The 23091-nt window shown below is 38.7% G+C and overlaps 1 protein-coding gene across 1 annotated transcript; it reads right to left on the bottom strand.

The window, feature by feature from the left end:
* Positions 1 to 1704: 1704 nt before the first annotated feature.
* Positions 1705 to 6805, bottom strand: LOC141911117 (uncharacterized). The gene is made up of 7 exons (XM_074802079.1): positions 6698 to 6805; positions 5954 to 6277; positions 4977 to 5297; positions 3937 to 3985; positions 3461 to 3506; positions 3144 to 3280; positions 1705 to 2484 (listed from the first exon to the last, which is right to left on the bottom strand). The coding sequence occupies exons 1-7, from the start codon at positions 6780 to 6782 to the stop codon at positions 2043 to 2045; spliced, it is 1404 nt and encodes a 467-aa protein (XP_074658180.1). The 5' UTR covers positions 6783 to 6805; the 3' UTR covers positions 1705 to 2042.
* Positions 6806 to 23091: the final 16286 nt, after the last annotated feature.

Raw genomic sequence — 23091 nt, 5'->3', positions numbered from 1 at the left:
GGATTTGGCAGATTTGTTCTCTGAAACACGATGGCGTTAAGTGAGCGACCACATTAAGTATGTTTGGCGTTATAACGAACGTTGATCGTAGTAGTCATCGGTTGGTAGCCTAAGACCACACGACAAACTAGTTTCTCAAGAAAGTCAAATGCCACCCACACCATGAAAAAATCCCTAATAAAAACTAAAAAGACAAATGCGTTTTTTGATAAAATGTAGTTTGTTCGTACATATTCATCAATTTACCCCAAGTGAATCTCAATTGCGAATCCTGATCAATCGTGATAATTTTTGGTTGTACCTCATATAGATAGGACATTACGTATCCACTTCCGTACGTACACGACCACCCACGACCCCATGAAATGTGTGTCCACGGATTTTCTGTGGAAATAATAAATATTGTTTTTGTCGTTGTATACTTTTTCTTGCTGTTAATATTTTCGAAGCATTTCTTCATCATCACTGAAGATCTCCGAGTGCTCCCGACCAAATGCCTACTTGGGAGTATAACCAGGAACGGTTGTCGTTAGACCCAAGACTAATTCGGTTTATTCTAAGGGCGCGTTCACAAGACGAAATTTAGACCGGTCTAAATTTGGTTCTAAAAGAGGAACCAGGTTCGGTCCAAATTTTGGACCAGTCTGAATCTACGTATGTGTGTAGACAGAAATTGGTACCAGGTCCGGTCTAAATCGTAATTCTGAATCTCTGCGGTAGATGTCGAGACCTCTGCGGTAGAATGTGAGTTCAGTTTATGAAGTTTTAAATGCTTTAATTAACGTTTATGTAATTATTTTTAAGTACCGTTTTTTCCATCCTCTTACCATGGAAATGTTTGGAGCGTATTCGTATTCGTGTCGCTATTATGATCCGTTTTACTTTCGAGTTGTGAACCGTGTTTAAACTTACGAGTTACGGCGTGATAGAATAAAATCGAATTCGGGTTGCCGTTTATTTTTTCAAAATTATTTCTGGGTTTCCCAGAACGACTATATCTACATTTAAGTGGCGCATGACCTCGTTATACCCAGAAGTTTCATTTTTAGATTTCTGAATCTAAGCCAGTTATACATGCATGTTGGTAGCAATTAACGAGCAAATATGTGATGAAATAACTTTTGTGGACCATTAAATCATAAATCTGGCGACGCTTTGTTGATGGGGATAATCGAAACATTATGTTTAGTCATTTTCAGCTGTGTCTAATATTTAACGTAAACGGAGTTTCAATTTGTAGTTACTACGAAAATGAGAAGCGTCGGCGTTATTTTTACTACGACTTTCGAACAATTTAACTAGCATTGGCATGACGTCATAGTTGTCAAACGATGCCAAAAACGTTAAGAGTTTGCGGCAAGCGAGATAACCAATGAACTATTAACATAAAAAGTGACTTTTCTATCTTTATCTTTCTCTTCTTTTGTGATTCGTTACACACAGTTGATGCCAGCTGTAATTTTCACGATGGTTTTTCAGCACAAAGTCTGATTGTACATAATACTATATTATATCAATTTACATATCTGTTCGACAATTATATCTATTTTGTGTCTATCCTTGTTGAAAATCTTTTTTATCTACGTAAAGCATTCCTTGTCTTATAAACATTACCAAATTTTCGACAAAGCTCATACTTGCTAAAAAAAATCTAGTTAAGCTACAAATGACTATTTGACTTCATGCTCACTCTATTTAAGGTAACGATTTTAAGATTAATTTTTGAAGATTAATCATTGGAATTTCAATTTACAGTTTGAATATAATTCGACCAAAGTAAACATTTGCTAAAGATTAACGATATTTCTTGGTGATGTCCTTTTTAAAGGGAGAATGTTATGGACAGCCCAGTTCATCAGTTGCGTGGTGCAGTGATGTGGACGGATCTGACACCCCATCCGTCTGCTGCACAAGTCAGAGACTCAAACCAAACTAGACACCTGGTCTATTATCATATGCTAAATGTGAAATCAATTATTGTTTCGATAAAGTAGTTTTAGTCGATTTCATTTAGCAGATGTTGTAACCATTGAAACGATATATTAAAACCTAGTATGTTTTGTGTATGTACAATCAGTTACTGTTTGTCCAGTGGCAGCCCTTAAGGGAAATTGATCATGAGTATATTCAACAGAAGCGTAAGAATAATGTTGAATATCATCTTTCACAGGTTCACCAGTATCTTCCGTTAACTGATGATACGTCACGAAAGGTTCGGGATTCGAGAACTGATCTCTATGCGTGTCTCCCCCTGCTCCCATATCCATATAAGGAGTCGTATATTTGTTGTTTGTGGCCTCAGTATCCACGCACGGATCTGTAGTAACTTTCTGATTGCTGGTGTGTGGTATGTCAGTTTCGTTACCCGAATCTATGACATCATTCAACTCGTCGTTGACTCCATACACCATCTCGACTTGTTGCTGCGGTGTTGTAGACTCGGGTGTAGTGTCCACACGATCTCCACTGGAAAGTCGTCTGCGTCTGAAAAATGGGTAGTTTTGCGCTGAAGAAATCGAGCGAGAAAGAAATGTTGAAATAATGTAAGATTTTGATCAGAGATCATACTGTTCAGATCATTTACCGCAAAGCCCGCATCTAGAAAAACCTCTTGAAAAAGAAGAGTTAACTGCGCATAAAAAGCTCGTGTATTGATCCGTCTCTGCAATTCCTATGAGTTTATCAAAGTCGTCATTACTTTGAAGAATAATTAGAGAAAATTGGAACTTCGACATTTTTTATTGGAATTTGAACAGTTTAATGTACTGCCAGTAGGCCTACCTTACGAAAACCTGTTTTCCGATCAATTAAAAAATCAAAATGCTTTATCACGTTCGTTATCGGATATTTGTTGTGACATAAAGCCAATGTGACTAGTTTTTTTGGTTATCAGCCATTTTGTCAGGAAAGCCCACAATATAATAGCAACATTTGTCGTGTATGTTCGATTCGAAGTAAGTAGACACGCGCGCGGTTACGTTATCATTTATACATGACGTCACCGACAAACTCGACTTGGAACTAACGACAACCGCTTATCATTAGTTATAGAGCTCTACAATCGACCTTGATATTGAACTTCGGTCCAATCAGACATAGTTATAATCTCTTCAGAAATCTACCGTGTTAGTTTAGTAAAATACCTGCAAACGATGACTACGATAATAACGATGATGAGGAGGAAACCGATAACTCCACTAATGATGTAAACTATCGTCATGGTCCAGTCATGTGTGGTGCGGTCAGTCTGGCCCAGTGTAGGTTGGACGGTTGGGTCAGTCTGAGAAAAAAAATGAATATATAAATAAATATTAAGGTGATGAAAATTATATTTTATGTATATAATTATTCCAAAGTTTGTTTTGTTTTACCCCACGTTAAGTGGGTATTAATTGTGCGATGGATCCGGGGGCTATATTACACATGAAAGTTTGATATTATAAGTTAAATTCATAATGACCTTGTTTTTCGAGCGAAACTTTTCTTCAGTAGTAACCAGGCGAACTCTGAATGAAAAGCACGAAATTTACAATCAAAAAACTAATTAACAGAGAAGAATTGAACAAAAGCAGGGCTGGTGGTAGCGGCATCGATGTCACATATTTTGCGATTGCCTTTATTCCCAAATTTTCAGCTGATGGTAGAAAACGACATGAATAATTAGTGAATGTTCCAGTTTTTATTACAATTCCAGTTTCATTGACCCCGACACATCTAAACATCAGCATTATAAATACACCAACCAGCACGTGATTCTTATTCGGAAACCAGAGACAAGCGAGATATCGAATCAAGTTATTTTTACAAAACACATAGACCGCAAAGCAGAGTGTGATACGTAGTCTAGTATCAGCCGTTGTTACGAAACAACAGGAACCCGTACATCGTCTAGGAACCTTTTCCGTCGGACATTTTTAGCTCGAAATGAATACTGACCCGAATGTAGTGGTTTCAGTCGTCGGGATTTGAGTGGAACTTGAATCATCTGAAATGAGAGAAAAAAACTACATTTTGAAAGTAACTTTCACTGCGTGTGGTTTTGCTTTCAAAGTAGCCTGGAAAAAAGTGTTTTCCGTAATGAACAAATATGCATTTAACACCGTAGTAACGCCTAATAGTTATCAACTATCACTGGTCACATGATGTCATACCTCCTCCTAGACTATTTTTCAGTAAATGCCATTGGTTTCCACCCGTCACCTGATGAAGTTAATGATGTTAGGCAATTTTTTCACTCTTTTGACTGTGCAAAAATTCTAGAAAACCTTATGCTGGATCTTCGCGTTAACTAAGTATAGTACCCGGAACGCAAAATAGCTGATTTGTAAATCGATGTGCCTTTTCGCATAAAATGAACAACAAACACGAAATGAGATCCGTTTATGAATGCGGCGCCTAATAAAGAATACTTCCTGCGTGGCCAGTCAGACAACAGTGCTTCAGCATCCAGTTCCACAGTTCTGAGTTAGCGTTAACTTGAGTTAATTTAGTTCATTTTCAATGAGTTAACTCTGAGTCAACTCTTAATTCACAAGTGTGGAACTGGGCCCAGACAGTGAAATCAACGAAATCTGACTCTTAAAACTGAGAGCCGTAAAATGGTTGACACAAAATTTATTCTTGTACGGGAGGAACGGACGGAATAGATACATCAACGAGGAGGCAACAAACCGCGGTCCAACGAAAATAATGCGTGAAAAAAAAGTAAATTCGATGTCGAAACAGATGATATTTACATGAGATTCTTTAAAAGAATACTTTCAAAAATTGGTCGTCCATTCTCCGCATGTGTTCAGCACTTGACCAGGGACATTTTTAAAAGAAAATGAAACTACGGATGAAACAACAAACACCAGACATTGGACATTTTATCGGCACAATTTGACTCTTTGATATTTGTAGGAAAACCAAGAAAGCAAGTTTTAATGTTCTAAATTGTTTAACTTATTCAATTCGCTATACAAACAGTTACTTACCTGTTCGATTAACTAGTACGATTAGATCAAACTGAATAGGTTCCCGATCTGTTGGGCTTTCCTTTACTAGACATCTAAAAGACGTTCCATTGTGCAGTTTGAAATCTGCTTGGAATTTTAGCACAACGTAATGGACATTCTTTTTGCTAGCTCTGTGAAGCTTGTCGTCTGGAATTGTTTCCCATTGTTCTGAAGCTCTTCTCTTCTCTTGGAATGTTAATGTTGCATTAAAATTTCCGACAATTTTACAAGTGTAATTTACAATTTCTCCTTGTGTTTTACTGTCGGGGTTTCCTTTGAGATCTGGCATTGGAATGATTTCTGAAACGAATGAATATAAATATATAGCACAGTACACATTAAATAGCCTTCCCCAGCACAGTACTCGGTCAAACTTCGAATAACTTATCAGAAGAAAATCCAAGGAGGGGGGGGGTGGGGTGTTAGAGGCTATCGAACCCCTCCCATGCTTCGTGTTCAGATTATTTCTGATAGTGAGATCAATCATTTAATGATGGAACTAACCACAATTAAAATCTACATCGATTGATATTTGTAGCGCCTAGGTCAGAGGACGACCATCTTGAGTCCTATCGGCCAAATTTTTCTCGTGCTGATGGGCCCTTTGGGGGATGAAAACATTTACGAAAGACCACGATAATTGATAAAAGTCTCTTCAAAATTTCCCTTAAAAACTTGAAAAATGTGGAAAAAGTGCTGATTTTGGCGAACAACAATGGCTGCCAGTCTTGAAACTTCGTCAAAATAACTGGATCCCGTCTACGGACGAAAAGTGAACGCACTAGCCCGCTGGGACTAAAGTCCAAAATGGGCTAAAAACGAACTCTACAAACACCAGATATCAGACATTTTATCAGCTCAATTTGACTCTATGATATTTCTAGGAAAACCAAGAATGCAAGTTAATGTTCTAGATAATTTGATTATTTCAATAAGCAACTCAAACGGTTACTTACCAGTTCGTTTAACTACGATCAGATCAAACTGAATAGGTTCCGGATCTGTTGGGCTTTCATTTACAAGACATCTAAATGAAGATCCATTGTGTCGTTTGAAATCTGCTTGGAATTTTAGCTCAACCAACTCAACATTCTGTTTGTCTTTAGTTTTGTTAAGCTGGTCGTCTGGAACTGTTAACCATTGTTCCGAACCGTTTCTCTTCTCTTGGAATGATACTGTAGAATTTCTGCCAATTATTTTACAAGTATATCGAATCGTTTCTCCTTGCGTTTTATTGTCGGGTTTTGCATCTCGAGCAGAATGAGGCGTCCCGTAAATTACTGAAACAAATGAATATAAACATGAATCATATTAATGATGAAATTAACCATGATTCAAATCTTTATCGATTTCTGTTTCGCGGCGTCTGCCGGAAATCACTGCACACGGTGAATGTATTTTTCATTGAAATATATGAGATACCTGGGAAAAAACTGCACTTGACCCCTCTACTCAGACGTCTGACTCCGCCCCTGGTTAGTGAGGTGATTATATAAGCGACTCGTTTTTTATCAAACCAGACATCAAGATACAAACTTCATGTGAAATTAAGTCAACCAGATGTGTTTATATTTGTTGTTTTGTCAGGTTACATTTAGGGCCTGTAGTAAATCTATTATTAAACAGCTAACGTCATCGAATTCGCAAATCTGACTGAAATATAATCACAAAATCGAGTAATGGCGGCTGCAGTAACTTACTTTCAGCTCCAGATGTTTGTGTGTTGTATAAATTTCCCAGTTGCAACAAAACTGTGCAGATAATAAAGAACAGACGCGTCTTCATCGTCGTGATATAGAAAGGATTGATTCACCTATACCCGTCGTATATACATAGCCAAAACAATCGCTCTGGTTGAGGAAGTTTAATAGATTTAGATGCATTGATAATAGAGTAAATATATCCGCGTGTTATAGATAATCAAATGTAGGAAGAGAAAAGTGAAATTATTAGATGAAAAAAATCATCGGACCTTCCTGACCTGATCAGCCCTATGGGCGACAATTCCTTTCAAGGAGTCAAGAACGATATTGCCGCTAGACGTATCGGCCCCACTCCGCGCGGTTGCGCCACCGCGCGGGATTTACGCGAAGCAGCAGAACACAAACATGGCCACTCTCTCAATTTTCAATGATAAAAATCGTGTGTGCATTTCAATTATGTCGGCTGTTAGGGTTTTAAGGCACAATATAAGTTGATGATGTGATATGGCGATGTTGATTAATGATAATTCCACAAATAGTCACGAACGGTGCCGATTGAGTGTACAGCTGCCAAAAACACGTGCGTAGTTGCGTAACTATTTGCAGTGAATTGCGGACGATATACGAAGCCATAACGGCCGTTTAAAAAAAAATTATACCAATCGCAATTGTAAAATAAAAATGAGATAGAACCTAAGTTAAAATTCTGGCCATTTCTAAAATTTTATTAATTATTATTACTAATTTTTAGTCAGTGCGGAACGTTTAGTTTTCCAACAATAATGAGGGGTGGTAGGTAGTCATGCAATTCAAGTCATCATTTATTACACGTTACTTCCGTGTTGTTGAAAATCTCGTGAGTTCTGGACCAAACCCCAATGAAAAATGTGATAATGCAGAAATAACACAACTCGATTGGCAACTCGTTAATGAGATCGAGTAGTACGACTTTGCCCTTTTATACGGTTAGATATCGTAACCTGTAATTATCTTTACAGATATGACAGGCTGTTCGAGAGGCATAATAACAGCAATATCCAGTATGATGATGAGAATAATAATAATATGTGTCTTTTATAGCGCTAAATCTAGCTCGGAGCGCTTTACATTTTTTGGTATTAATACTTCAACCATGATTTTAATACCCTCACATATATCAGTAATCTCTCCCTGGGGAGCAATAGTCGGAGTCATCTATCAGGCCAGATACCCATTTTCTCCTGGGTGGACAGTGGCAATGAGAATAAGTGTCTTGCCCGAAGACACTGCGGTAATGTACGGGGTTCGAAACCACGACCTGGCTTCCCTGATTAGCCGAACGCTCTAACCGCTCCGCGCTCCACACCGAGGCGTGGATATAGAAGTCCATCATATCGAGTGCCCATACTTTAATTTTCGAATACCATCAAGCTAGGGCTCTGGACGTATAGGCCCCTATCCGCGCGGTGGCGCCACCCCGCGGGATTTACGTGAAGCAGCAGAACACAAACACGGCCATTCTCTCAATTTTCAATGATAGAAATCGTGTGTGTATTTCAATTATTTCGGCTGTTAGGGTTTTAAGGCACAATATAAAATGATGATGTGATATGGCGATGTTGATTAATGATAATTCCGCAGTGAAGCTAGTCACGAACGGTGCCGATTGAGTGTACAGCTGCCAAAAACACTGAAATGTGCGTAGTTGCGTAACTATTTGCAGTGAATTGCAGACGAAACATGAAGCCTTAACGGCCGTTTAAAAAAAATTATACCAATCGCAATTGTAAAATAAAAAAGAGATAGAACCTAAGTTAAAATTCTGGCCATTCCTAAAATGTTATTGATTATTATTACTAATTTTTAGTCGTGCGGAACGTTTAGTTTTCCAACAATAATGAGGGGTGGTAGGTAGTCATGCAATTCAAGTCATCATTTATTACACGTTACTTCCGTGTTGTTGAAAATCTCGCGAGTCCTGGACTAAACCCAATGAACAATGTGATCTGTGTGCTGGCCACAAATGCACACAGATCACACTACACTACCCATTACACACTCCAGTACCCACAGCTTTCATCCATCCAAATATTCAGTGTCTTTCTTCCTGGATTTCCGGGGCTGAAGTCAGCCATGTCTTCGGAGGGTGGATTTTCACAGAAGTAATGGAACTTTTATTCCTAAGAAGGTGGAACCATTTGTAAGGTTCCCGCGTAAATATCGGGTCCGCTGAGAACTTACGTAAATCATCCAGTTTATGCATATTTCGTACAAATTAGCCAATCATCGACGAGTATGACTAATTATGCGTCCAATCATTGATGATGAAGTTTTGGAAGCTGGTTTTCGCGGCAATTTTAATAATTCAATTTTCAAATTAAATCATTTTGCTATCAGAGATTTATGATTTATACCGATATAAACTTCATGCAGTTCAGAATAGATTGATTTCTTCACTAGAGTCGCCGCGCAGTTTATAGAGCGAAGATGGATTATGACCAGTGACCCCAATAGTTAGATAATATGAAATATGAAACTTCATTGTGTTCGACAATTCTTGTCGTTCGCACAGATTATTACAACTGGGTGTCTTGTATATGTTCACACCTAGAGGTTATCGCGATGGTGTATGGTTAACCAGTCTGAAAAGAGGTGCTCAAACTGTCTCCCGTAAAACAAGCAGACCCCTCTTGTGAACATATTAGGATGTATTCTGGATGGATGAAAGATAAACCGTTCTCAAAAACTGAGCCGTTACTGGAAATTAAATGGAATTTGAATTGTATTATTGTTCAGGATTTATTTGGAATGAAATCGCGCTCAAACTAATTACCGGATTGATATAAACTGTGCTCAATGAACTGAACTGTTATAAAAAACACAAGGATTCAAATTGACTCAAGGATTATCATTGGATTCATACATTACACACACAGGATTGGATAAATTGTAAGTTAGAAAAACATTAACAGTCGAAATTATGTTTTATAGGTTTAATTAGTTTAGGAACTTACTCGGTGAGTTAGTAAGTTATAGAAATGCATGAATATTAATACAATTTTAAATAAAATGCGTTAATTAGTAAATAGGGTGTTATTTACGTCAGGGTCCTGTGGGTCTCTGGGTCTACAGATAGAAATAGCAGTTTGTTTATTACTTATGCCTCATATCTTTATTTCATGTTCCTGTATTCCATGCTTCTTTTATTCCAGGGTTTCTCTCTGTTTTCAGGTTTTTTTCTATTTTTACAGAATTTCAGATTTTTCAAATGTATTGTTTTATAAGACAACGCCTTTTATGTAAATATTTTACTTGAAATAAACATGACAATTTCAGGGTCATCGCTGAGACAAGAACCCAGAAGATTGGGCCACAGAGTACGTGTCTTCACCCCCAGCACACAACAGAGTGGCCCGATTCAGGTGCGGCCTGTATGTTCTACTTCAGTGAGAAGATCAAGATCCCCTAGTCACAGTAGATTGAACCTTAAGTTGAATGATGATGACAGAGTGACTGAAGATTTCCGGTGTGACCTGTATATCATGTCTCTCAATTTCAGTATCCTCCTCCCTACCCCCAAAACCTAGCCTGAATGGGTAGGCCGAATATATAGGTTAGGTTAGAATACTTAGTTGATAGATCTTTAAATTAAAACATAATTTCAGCTGTTGATATAAAATACAGAATATGTAAGTTTAAGTGGAACCTTTTAACAATAAGTTGCATTTATTTACAATTGAACTTGATTGGACATTTTTGACAGTTTGTGAGTTAAGTGTGATTTGAGTAAGATGAAGAGTTGAAGAGTTGAACTCTACTTCTTATGAAATACAAATGACATTTACTTACGTACAACTGGTTTCAGGTTCAGACAGCCGGTTTCGGTCGGGCCCTATTCCTGTGGAACCTAGATTTTCTGGTTTTATATGGGTAAACTATTTCATTGGTATTTGAGCTGATTTTGGGCGCGCGATTTTGTTTTGATGTCGATATTTCTCGGATGTATTTTTAGAAGACGCGGTTTTTAATTGATGATTCAAATCACTCGTTTCTTGTTATTTTGAGGTCTCCTCTCAATTTCATATAATCTCGTAATAGAAGCGGTTGTTTTTCGTACCAGTGAACATCAGTGTTTTATTGCGAACATAGAAATTCATTACAGAAGACAGAATTAGATTCAACGATTTATTACAATTATTATATATGTAGATAATAGTGGCTACGAACTTTTTAAGTTATAATTTTGAAGCCATTTCGCGCTGTTTCATTTCTGTCACGGCGACTCTAGGTAGGTAGATCTCGGTATATTGTTATTCCACGGAGTCAGTTCCTCCGATTTCACAACCCTCTCGTTGTCCATTCGCTATGATACGTATTACATATCACACAAAGCCGCATATACGCTTGAATTCATACTGTTAGCAAATATCACAAAGTATCGCAATTTGCTTATTATGTAATAACTAAGATCGTCGGAGATAGTGATACTGTGACATAAAGTGTAAGAAAGAAGGCAATCGGGTTAATTGAATCTATATAGAGATTTGATGTTCTAAAAAAATTAATTAATTAAAAAAAGTAATTAATGTACGCAGTTTTAAAGAGACCTTCAACAGTTCTTTTAATAAATTCGCAATGACAACATCCATTTCAAAGTACCTGGCTCACGTTGCATTAATCATTATTTTTATGTTCTCATCAACTTTAAGTATCCAGAGTGATTTTTGCAAATTCTATTCCATCTTTTTAATTCAACTGGTTTAGTGATTAAACGGCAATCACACATGTTAAATTCTCGTCAAATATGGCGTTGGGGATGGGGCTCTGAAATCTAAAAAAGCCTGGACGGATCCAAAATATATCTGTTTCGCTCGACGGAGTTTAAATCGGCCGCCTTCTCAACAGTTTTTTTGCAGTTCCTCTAAAATTATCGTTTGCTAAGTAATAGATAAAGAAATTTACAGACGAGTTTAAGGTCGGTAAAAGATCGGTAAACAGTTCTTGAAGGGTATAGATGGTGTGAGAGTATTTAATAGGTGGCATTTTGACGAAGCGACCGATGAATTCGTTATAAGATCGGAACGAAGCAGGGATTTCACAGACGATAAACAGAATAACAATAGCTACAGCTATCCTGATAGCTTTCACGTCTAGCCTTTGTTCGCCTTCGTGTGTCATTTCTTTTCTCCTAGAACTTATCTTTCTCAGAGTCCATATCAGATGGCTGTTGAAAATTATTAGCATTAAGGCAGGCAGGATTTCTTTGTACAAAGGACTAGGAAAGTCATCAATCCACATAAATACAGTGAGGAAGTATTTTCGTATGGGATCGCTTGCTCCGCGGATGGATTTTATGACGACTTTATTACATTCGTCATAAAACCAGATACCTACTGTAGTACCGATAATCAATGGAGAGCCTAAGATACCAAAAATAATATAGAAACAACAAACTACAATTCTTACCCTTGGTATTGTGAAATGAGTTCTAGCGAAGAATGGCCTAGCGATAGAAAAGGACCTTTCTAAAACTAGTAGTACAGTTATCCAGTTCCTTGTCACTTGCGCTGAGGTTCTCGGTAACCAAGCTACCCGATAGATCCATGGCCGAACACCCCAACTCATACTCGTAGGAATCACGAACATATGACTACCCTGGGTCAAACCGGAGACAATGAAACGAAAAGGTTCTTGAATTATGTGAAATGTAAGAAAGATTATGTCAGCCACTGCCAGACATCGCAGAATGTAGAGCGATATGTGATTTGAAGTTTGGCGACGTAAAATCACAATGCTGAAATTATTCAAAATTATTCCGACGATACTGATAGGAAAACCTCCAGCTAGTTTTACGCTGATTGACAATACGTTTTGGAATAAGTAAGGTGAGCAGGGATTTCTAGTAGTTGTAGAGAGTAGTGAAGTCGTCTGCGAACTGAAATTCATCGTGAGAGAGAAACCTGTAATCTATGAAATGGAACACCTACCAATGCGTAATATGCACATTCTATGAATGCTTGTATGTATATATTTTCACGATCTCTCTCTTTTTGAAAACCTGAACCGTACGGAATTCCTGGACCGCCACGCTGTTCGTCAATCGCTAAACGTTATTCGCTATTGGTTAATCGTCATACGTTATTCGCTATTCGTTATTGATTCGGTGGTACCGAGTAGTTTCTTCATCGCAACGCGCGTAAAAGTCATCGAACAACTGTAACACGTGTAGACGACTCAAGTTTAGTTTTACACAATGGATGAATTTTAAGCGTTTTAGAGACGAAATGTATAAACGTGAAATGATTTATTACATTGATATCTTCAACGGTATAAAAGCCTTTGATTTTATAAACCTAGTTTTACAAAAAAAAACCATCTGTTAGTGTAGCAGCAGTGGTGGTTTCATAACGATATGTATCATGTTGATATAGTTGTAAGTGTTTGGAATTCTCGATTCTTTAGGTTAACGAACTCTTCGAGATCGGCCTACTGACGAATTCTTGAATTACTCCTGGATTCTTTTGGTTCAACATATTTTCATGAGACAGAATGTTTATCCAAACTAGTTTCTACTTTCTAGAGAGCTCACAGAACAATATCAAAATACTCTCAAAATCATAGTAATTTGTAGTTTTTGAAAAATCGATTGAGATTATTTGAGATGATGATTTTGATGATTTCATTGCTCACGCGAATCGTTTTGTCCTTAAATAACATTATCAAATTTTTCGGAATATCGAAACGTTTCATTGAATCTTATTCGTAGGTGAACAATTAAATAATGAACCCAAATATAACCTTATATTGTCACATTTACACGTGTATTATATTTACGTGTATTACGTTTGTATATATTTGTATAAGATTTTGTTTCCAAAATAAAATATAAATCATGTTCAGTTTCCCAACATACTAGTTTACGTGGAGCAAACCTGTCGAAAATCCCGGTTGGCTTACATGTTAAAATCGATTCGAATGAGTCTATTAAGTTACAACAGTCAACAGTTGGGTCGGAATTAAAGAAACCAGAATCTTGCATCTTTAAGCGTCGATTTTTCAGATCAGGCTATAACCAGTACTACAGTCTTCGCCTAAGTTTCGTCCGACATGGTTGGAATCCGACTCTGAAGGACCATTTTTTTTTTAAATATTTTGGAACTCATTCATTAAGGACTATTTTTTTTGCAGTTATAAAGATGTTTATTCCGAATATTAATATACATTATAATATAAGTTCCAGTGCCAAGGTACAAGTACATTATAGGCAAAATGGTTAAGTTAAACATTTACAAGTTACAAATTCAAATTTAAGGACTATGGTTGCTAATATAGGGTTTACTCACTGTAAAAACTGTTATATGCAGAAATAAACGTAAATAAATAATCAAATGTGTACTATTTAAATAAGTAACATCAGTTTTTGGTTGCTCGTGGCTTGTATCATCTGTCTGATGTGCGATCGATTAACCCTATCTAATTCTGTAGCCGGGAAATCCCCTGGTCAGCATTCACATGTCGGGTGCCACCTCGCATGCCAGCAATCGTTCTGCTGTCAGTGTCATTTATCCGGGATTCGAACCCACCCGCAGAATTCATTTACTGTTTCGAACGGTCAACGCCGGCCCTACGAGCATTATTGGTCCGGTCACAAATTGTCATTGAATTTACTGGGGATTGAATAATACTGGTTAGACCAATGGTCGTTCAGAATATACGACTTAGCCGCAGTAAGTAACGAAAACGATTGAGACATTGCTACGAGAATACGAAAGCATTATTTCATATAGGAAACTGAATTTTTTTTATATTGCACCGCCGCCGAGTTGAGTGGTTATATACGACTCGGCCAGATCCGACCTGGCCACAGTTTACTGTACTACTATTCAAGGGCAATCGTACGGTTCGGTTTTATTAAAAACTGCTGTTGCTGCTGTGACAACTGTCTCCTGTTAGATAATTATTGAAAATACAGGAATGTTATTTGATGACGGATCTCAGAGGTCATTCATAACCCAATCATTATAATTTGATCAATTTCAAGACGAAGAGACGAGAATTTTTTTAACTTTTCTGGTTTTGATGCTAGATCATCAGGATTCAAAGAAGTTGATAATTATTACTTTGAATGTTATTTCTGTCGAAGAGGAACCTTTTGAGCTTGATGCGTTAGTTGTCCCTGTTATTACTAAACCTATGTCAGTTCAAGTTACATCGTTTTCTAGGATTCCTGAGTTCAAGGGTATAACATTCGCACATAGCGTGAACAGTGGTTCAAATTCTTTCAATGTAGCGTTATTAGTCGGTTCAGATTTTTACTACCAGTTAGTAGATAAATCTAATGTTATACGGTCTGAATCTGGCCCGGTTGCTGTAAACAACAAGTTAGACTAACCGGTCCTTGGTTGGGTATACCCGGTGGCGACGTTCATAAGCAATTATATTTTTTCTGGAAATGATTATTTGAAATGGCGAAATATCGAGTCGGGTCGTTCGTGCCCGAGAAACAGGGTTTTCTTTTGCTGTGGCCTTACCCACGCTAAGAATAGAATATCCTATCCGTATGGAATTTCATTTAGTTATTTTAAACTATCTGTGAGTTAGAGCCCAGAAATGAATTTCACAAAATGGATTTCTGCGACCTTGACCTTGGACCTACAGGACCCAAAATCTAATCAGATACTAACCAAGGACAACACAACTCTTTGAATTTAAAGAAAGTCTGTCAAAGGGTTTAGGTGCTAGGGCACGGAAAACACTGCGGACAGATGAACGGACGACGAAGTGAATACAGCATGCCCCAACAACGCGTTGTGAGGGCAACCAAATCTAGAACCAATATTTATGATTAATCTTTCTTTATGTATGATCGTGACCATTTTCCATGTTTTTGTTTCGGTATGATGTCCGCGACGTTATTACGTCGATCGAATAATTTTAGTCGAAAAGAACTTTGTTTTTAACCCACGTCGATAAAACATTGAAATTAACTAGTAAAGCGACGCCAGCTTACAACAAACAAAACCATCGACGTAAATCCACGTTAGTATTTCGACATCACAGTCTTCAACGCAGGATCGACGTCGAAAATTGGTTGTGTACCTGCTGGCACTACCGGTTTAATTGTTTCATGATCAGCAATCAACATTAACTTTAGAACATACATTCACCGGTGCAGTCATTTACATGTTATACGTGTACCTAACGTAGAACCCAATATTGGCTGGATTACAGAAAATATCATGTCCATATGACCAAGTGGTACAAGGTAGTAAATTCAACTTATCAAAATTTGAAAAGGAACATATATTTTTTCATAGAGATGTGCCTGTTCCTATTGACTTCCATAATTTACTGTGTTTTTTCTTAGCTAGCGTTGTGGCTAAAGTTTGAAAAGAATTTAGAATTAATTTGTCAAACGTTAAAGTTCATATGAGGAGAGAAAAAACTTTTCCCTCTGCCTGTTCCTATTCACCCCGTTTTACGGTAACGTGTACATAACTAAAATCAATTACGTACCAGATGAGATCTTTAATCAACACATTTTCAAAACCTGGTCGATATGACCTAACCTTACAATGGTGCATGTTTCCAGGGGTGCTGGAGATGGATACCTGTATTTCTGCCTATTTCAGCCAAAACTTCTGAATGCCTAATGTTAAAATATGACAATAAGAGAGCAACCGCTTTCGTGACATTAACGTTGCAAACATTTATTTATATTTCCAACGATTCTGATTTTCTTCTACATCCAGTAAATATACATTTCGTGTATATTCATTGAGACTGATTCTTGCTAAAACGTTGTTCATTCATCTGCTTCCACGTCAAACACAAGATCGATGGCCTTTAAGGTTCACTAGCATTAATAGCGGGTGTAGGAGAGTCCGTTGTCTCTTTGGACTTAATTTTGTTATTCATTCGATCCCTTAATCGGATGTTGCTACGAGTGCCATCTGTCGACCAAATAAGAAACTTTTCAGCAAACGCTTCCCTCATCTTTCGACTGGCCAATGCGTAAATGAGGAAATTGACCGAATAGCTTATTTCTGAAAGAATGACGGACATTGAACTCGATACCAATTGCAGAACTTCTCGCAAGTGTGGGAGCACGGTTACTAGAGTAAGAGTAACTACAGTAGGAAATAACAGAACGAGAAAAACGAGCATTACGAGAAGCATAAGTCGAGTAACTCTGTTATTGGTTAATTTGACGGCGGCGATCGGCATTCTAGCACTGCGGAGTCTCAAAACTGCGACTATACTCACGCAACAAAACGTTATAATGATAAAAGGCAGGTAGCCCATCATTAGAGTCCCTAAAGCGCGTGAGTCGCGGCGTCGATTGGGTATCCTACAACTGGTGTGGTAGTTCATCCATGGACGCAGGGAACCGTCGATTAACACTACGCAAAGGACGCTTAGAACCGTGCAACAGGTGGCGCCACGGGCCGATCCACGGCGATACAAACGCGACGCTGACATCGGAAAACAGACAACGATAAAACGTTCAATACTTATCAATGTTACTAACCAACTGCTCAAAGCGGCAAAATACATACTTATGTATTTCATAAAGCTCTTTGCGAACCCTCCAAAGACCACGATGACCAACGGTCTACCCGAAAGGGCGCTGATGTAATTAATCCAGAAAATACTGTGCAGCATCAAATTACCGCCGTCGCTTATGGCTAGAGCTGCCAAGTAGACCGCGAACGAGCTCTTGCGCATTTTCGGCATCATCATAACGATTAATGATACGATATTCATCATCAGACCGAAGACAATAAAGAACGAGGTGCAAACAATGTGTACCCACTTTATCGACCGGTTCATAGTGTTCACCAAATCCACTGGATAGACAAAATAGAAGTAGCAGGACGCGCCATAGAGGTGTCGTTCTTGGGGATAAGTTTCATTCGCGTTATTTGAAGTCGAGTTCATTTCTTTATCGACGTATTTGTTTCAACTCGTGAATATATCTCATCAAAGTTCAATTACTTGATTGATGTTTTCTTCTTGTTCGCGTGATTCACGATCCACACACGGCTGCTTCACGACGGATCTTCGGTAAAAAGTTTTTATACACGGTTATGAAATTAATTAGAAAACTCTACGATGACGTCGCTGCAAAGAGCACACAATGTAAATTCCCGTTCTTATAGAAAAAGTCAGCTTTCGAAAATGCAAGTTTTTGGTTCTCGATCAGTTATAAATAATCCGATATCGTCAGTAAAAGTGTTTTCATGGGCCAGATTGCGGCGGTAAGAATCTTCTGGTGATTTAATATGCGATGGGAGATACGCGAGCTGCGGGTCACACATCAATGTGATTGATAGTCGTGTCACGCCTCTTCCGTGGCCACGCCTCTCTCCACCGAAAGTGCCGCTTTGAAACAAATTCGCTTGAAACGCAGAAAATATTTCTTTGTATTAAATGAACGATAACAAAGAGAAATTGCCAAGTCACCACTTCGATCAGTGCAATGTATAAGCCCTAGCGTAACTCCAATTACCCGAACGAGTTTGTCTGCCCCCTCCCCTTTTCACGTGGGCATAAAAATCCTGATAGCCCATGTCCAGGTGTTCTACATTTTAATATATTTCATTAGTTAGACATCCGACAGTCATTCACAAATTTGTAAGGTTTCACAGTGAGGAAATAAAATCAACCATCATTCGTTCTTAAAAAGAAGAAAGATTAGTTATTCTACTTCTGCTCGACTTTCTCTGGATGTGCAACGTGAGGCATGAGATACGTATTAAATGATTATTTGCTGTTTTCATAATCTTGAAATGCAAGATATTCGAGGGTGGTATATTGGGGGTTGAATATAATATATTTGTTTTATGATATTATTGTAAAACAAATAAATCACCTACCATTCAATCCAATCATCCACGCTGAAGGTACTCTTCTCCTCCCGGTGAAGTGTCAATGACAGGTACATACACTGCGCTCACTCTGTTCGCTTTTCGATTTTTTTAACTGACCGTTGTTAATTCGTTATTTTCTTGCTCATGCTCCATTACTCTATGATTGATAGAGATTTTGATGCCAAACCGCATTGCATTTATAGATGCAATGCGGTTTGGCATCAAAATCGTTCGCAGGCAAAAGTACACTGTCATTTTCTTTGAATACAAATCCTCTAAACTGAACTAAACTAAACTAAACTGTCTAATCACCGTTCTGTTCATGTGTCTCAACTCAATCCTTATGTGGGAATTAACGCGATGAATGTAACAAATATGAGCGCTGCACCGACGCATGTTTTTTTTGCAACGTAATAACGTCCCGACATATATATTTCTACAGCGACGTAATACTTTAATGTATTTGCGACGACGTAAGTTTTAGTGACACTTTTCAGGTCAAATCTTCTGTGAATCGGAGTTTTTGACGTTCATCTCGCTGAATTCTTACGAGGCGATTTCGTTTTCGTCCGTGTAGACTATAGTCATCGCGTGGCCCGGGGTTTCTCTGAACGATGACTCCCAAATTTATTTGTTTATCTAAACTAACTGTACAATTAGAACTTTAGTCGTTGTCTAGTAGACATTTACGAAACTGAAATTCTAGTGTAAAAGAGAAACCTAAAAATAGAGGGAATATTTGTCTCTATGTGCTTTCTGCGTGTTAATTATTCCGCTGTCGAAATTGTCCAATAGGTAACTTGACAAAGGGCTTCAAAAGGTCGGGAAGTGCTCGGATATCCCTTAATATTTAAAGCATATTTTTAGCGCACAAAAATGGAGTTCGATGAATTTCACACGTGAACTGTCTCCCCCGGCTACGCCATGTTCATTAGACCTCGATGATTACACGAACAACCTAATCATGATATTCGGATATCAACTAAGACACCATTAAGTGGCTCCACGCCTTATGTAGTGAACGTGGTCGAAATTAGTTATATATTGTGACGATGCAGCACGACTAATGTGTGAATTACGTAGTTCCTCCCAAGCTCATCAAGCCACATCAGGAACCACAACGCGCGTTGACGATCCTAATTAAAATCATTAATAAGATGCCATTCTTCAACATTAACTCGGATCAATTTATCAAACTCATGAATTCATAAAAGTCAGCGTTTCCCCCACATCTCGGTAACTTTACGGTGACAATCGATGATCCAACCGCTGGAGCCCGTGGAAAAATCAGTCTTGTTCTTCAAATATAATTTAAATGTTCATTTCAAGTTAGTTTGTCGATGCTCGTTTCGATGGTTGATGAATACAACACACTTCTGGCTCTCTGACAATGTGTAAGGTTTAACAGCTAGGAATTCGAGCATTATTCGATTTTTGGAAAAATTCGATTAAATCGTGTAAGATGATTACTTGTAATTTCTTGAATTATTATCAACAGAATTCATACAGACCCGCCACTCAGCGAACAGTCCAATTATCCACAGTGCAGGCAGGTACAGTCACTAAACTCTAGGCTTCTTAACCCGGTAGATGAAGAGTCCGAGGCCTCGTTCACTTTGTTTGCTCTTTGATTTATAAACTAATCCTTGTTATTGTCCCCCGCGCGGCGTAGGCCGCGAGCTGGGGACTTGGTATCCGCCTCCGTCCGTCCGTCTGTCCGTCCGTCCGCATGAGCTTGTGAACGCGATTCAAGACGAACCGTTGATCGCGGGACTATGATATTACACAGTATGACTACCACTAGGGAGAGGATGTGCCCTAATGATTTTGGGGTCCAATGACCAAAGGTCAAGGTCATTACAGGTCATTCATGTGAAACCTTGTGAACGCGATTCAAGAAGAACCGTTGATCGCAGGACTATGATATTACGCAGTATGATTACCCCTAGTGAGAGAATGTGCCCTATTGATTTTGGGGTCCAAGGACCAAAGGTCAAGGTCACTACAGGTTATTCATGTGAAACCTTGTGAACGCGATTCAAGACGAACCGTTGATAGCAGGACCATGATATTACGTAGTATGACTACCCCTAGGGAGAGGATGTGCCCTATTGATTCTGGGCTCCAAGGATCAAAGGTCAAGGTCACTTCAGGTCATTCATGTGAAACCTTGTGTCGTGAATGTGATTCAGAAAGAACTGTTGATAGCAATGCAATGATATTACATCGCATGATTACCCCTAGGGAGAGGATGTGCCCTATTGATTTTGGGGAAAAATGTCAAGGTCACTAGATATTATTCATATGAAAGCTTGGAAACACGATCCAAGAAGAACCATTAATAACAGAACAATGCTATTTCATAGTATGATTACCCCTGGGGAGAGGATGTGCATTAGTGATTTTGGAGTTCTAGGGTCAAAGGTCAAGGTTGGTAAACGTCGTTTGCCTAAAACCCTGTAAACTCAATTCTTAAATTACATAGCAGGAAAATGATATTTCATAGTATGGTTATCCATGGATACACTCATCATTTTTCTATACCAAAGATTAGTGTCTTCGGGGGTCATTCATTCCCTACTGGCTATCGCGGGGGACATAGATACGTAGTATCGAATTGCCTTGTTTCGTTTGTTTTGTGCTGATCGGGCTACACTGCTCTGATGATGATTCAGGATATGTAATGCAGTTTGGCATATGATAATCGTTCAGGATACAGTGTACACTCTTTCAATGTATAAGAAACCCACTAAAAACTGAACTGAGTGATCTATAATCACGTTTGATTTCTATTCGAGACTTTCATGTCTCTCAACTCAATCCTGACTTGCATTTCTGGTGGTTAAATGTGGCCCAGGAAAGCGACTTTTCATGCGAATGAGGAATGATAACCATGACCAGATATTCGACTCCCAAAATCTTGATTTCGATACCTTAGGATTCCTACGTCCCCACGTATCACCGACGTCTACGGAAAGCCTGATGTAATCCTGGGGGGGGGGGAGTATCAGGATTTTTTACTATTACTGTATCAAATGTGAACTGAGTGACAGCGCTTTAAACGAATGGACCTTAGTTTGTAACTATGATCAAACCGGCCAAAAAACATTCGGTTTGAACATCTTACTCGATTTCAGTCTCGCGAGCGGCGTAGAATTTCGAACTGCGGGAATGCCCGTCATCTCGTGGGCGCCGAAAGAATTTCTCTGCTCGGAAACAAACGAAATATTCGACCAGGAGACGCGTAGATGACGCGGATACGGCTGTTTACGGGGATCGACTACAGGGTACCGACGAAGACAACGCCATCTGTCGGCTTGTTGAGAACGAATGGCCTAGAATATCCGTACGCGTGTATTTCTCTTTCTTTATTACGTTTAACGAAACTCAGCGATTTGTTATGAAAAACTTTGGGTATGAATTGATGTATTTCAAAGTGAAAGTCTGCGGCGTTGTCGATAAATCAAAGATTACAGAAATAGGAAGTTTATCATCTTTAAGCTATGAATCGTCATTGTACAGACGCGACTTCACGCTTACCAATCACAAAGAGTTTCTCGGTGACGTCACTATGGAATCAATCTTGAGCAAATATGAGGCGATGATCACGTGTCAATTCGGTGAAGATGGCAGTCTTGTGACCATTTCCGGTTACGAGTTGTCGACTACGAGTTTGACTAAGAATACTCGCTGTGACGTCATCGATACAGAGGCAGACGTAGAAAATAATATGACCCAAACCGGAAGTAACTCATTTCTAGCCCAGTCCAACCCGTCTTTCAAATATTACAGAATTTTTCAAATTACCAGCGACGACGGAAAAACATAAATAGTAAAATCGAGTAAATGTTCCACTAAAATCACCGACTGCATGCGAGTGTATTCTAGTGAAGGAGCCATGGTTTGCAGACGACAAAACGATTCAAAATTCAAAATAACGGTCAGTTCGTTATTTTCCGATCGCGATTTTCTGATAACCTTCACCTTTAGCTGTCTGTCGGTCGTCAGTCTCGTGATAACGGTCGTAATCTACTTGAATATACCCGATCAGCGAACTCTTCCCGGTAAACTCATCGTCAATCTCTGTATAACTCTCGCCGTGGCTCAAACTCTTCATATTTCCAGCCTGGTCGGCGTTGATGATCGATTACCATGCGTGTCGATGGCCGCTGTTAAACACTATATTTGGATGGTTGTTTTCGCTTCTATGGCCGCTGTTTCTGTTCACATGTTCACTACATTTTCTGCTATTCGTACACTGATCGATTCTCCTAAGACGTTACTGTACTATCTACTATCAGTTTGGTTTTCTCCATTCCTCATTGTCGGACCGTGTATCGTCCTACACAACACCGATACCACTCACTACTCCGGTGCGGTTTACGGAAGCCCCGACACTTGTTGGTTTAGTTCCAGTTTCTCCCTATTGATGGCGTTCGTTCTATCGATCGGTGTAAATTTCAAATTTCGAGGAAGCGTCTGAATCACTTTCATACCCCAATTACTGTAGACTCCTCCTAAATCAGTATTGTTTATCTT

Source organism: Tubulanus polymorphus, chromosome 9 (genome assembly GCF_964204645.1).
Source record: "Tubulanus polymorphus chromosome 9, tnTubPoly1.2, whole genome shotgun sequence".
NCBI lineage: Eukaryota > Metazoa > Nemertea > Palaeonemertea > Tubulaniformes > Tubulanidae > Tubulanus > Tubulanus polymorphus.
This window is presented reverse-complemented; position numbering and strand designations above follow the sequence as displayed.

Bases quoted from the DNA above. Each gene is read 5' to 3' on its own strand.
- LOC141911117 (XM_074802079.1), bottom strand. From the start codon at position 6,782: ATGAAGACGCGTCTGTTCTTTATTATCTGCACAGTTTTGTTGCAACTG. The intron at 3,507-3,936 runs GTCAGTATTCAT...CTTTTCATTCAG, and splicing joins ACTGAAACCACTACATTCGG to AGTTCGCCTGGTTACTACTG. The intron at 2,485-3,143 runs GTATTTTACTAA...CCCATTTTTCAG, and splicing joins ATCGTAGTCATCGTTTGCAG to ACGCAGACGACTTTCCAGTG.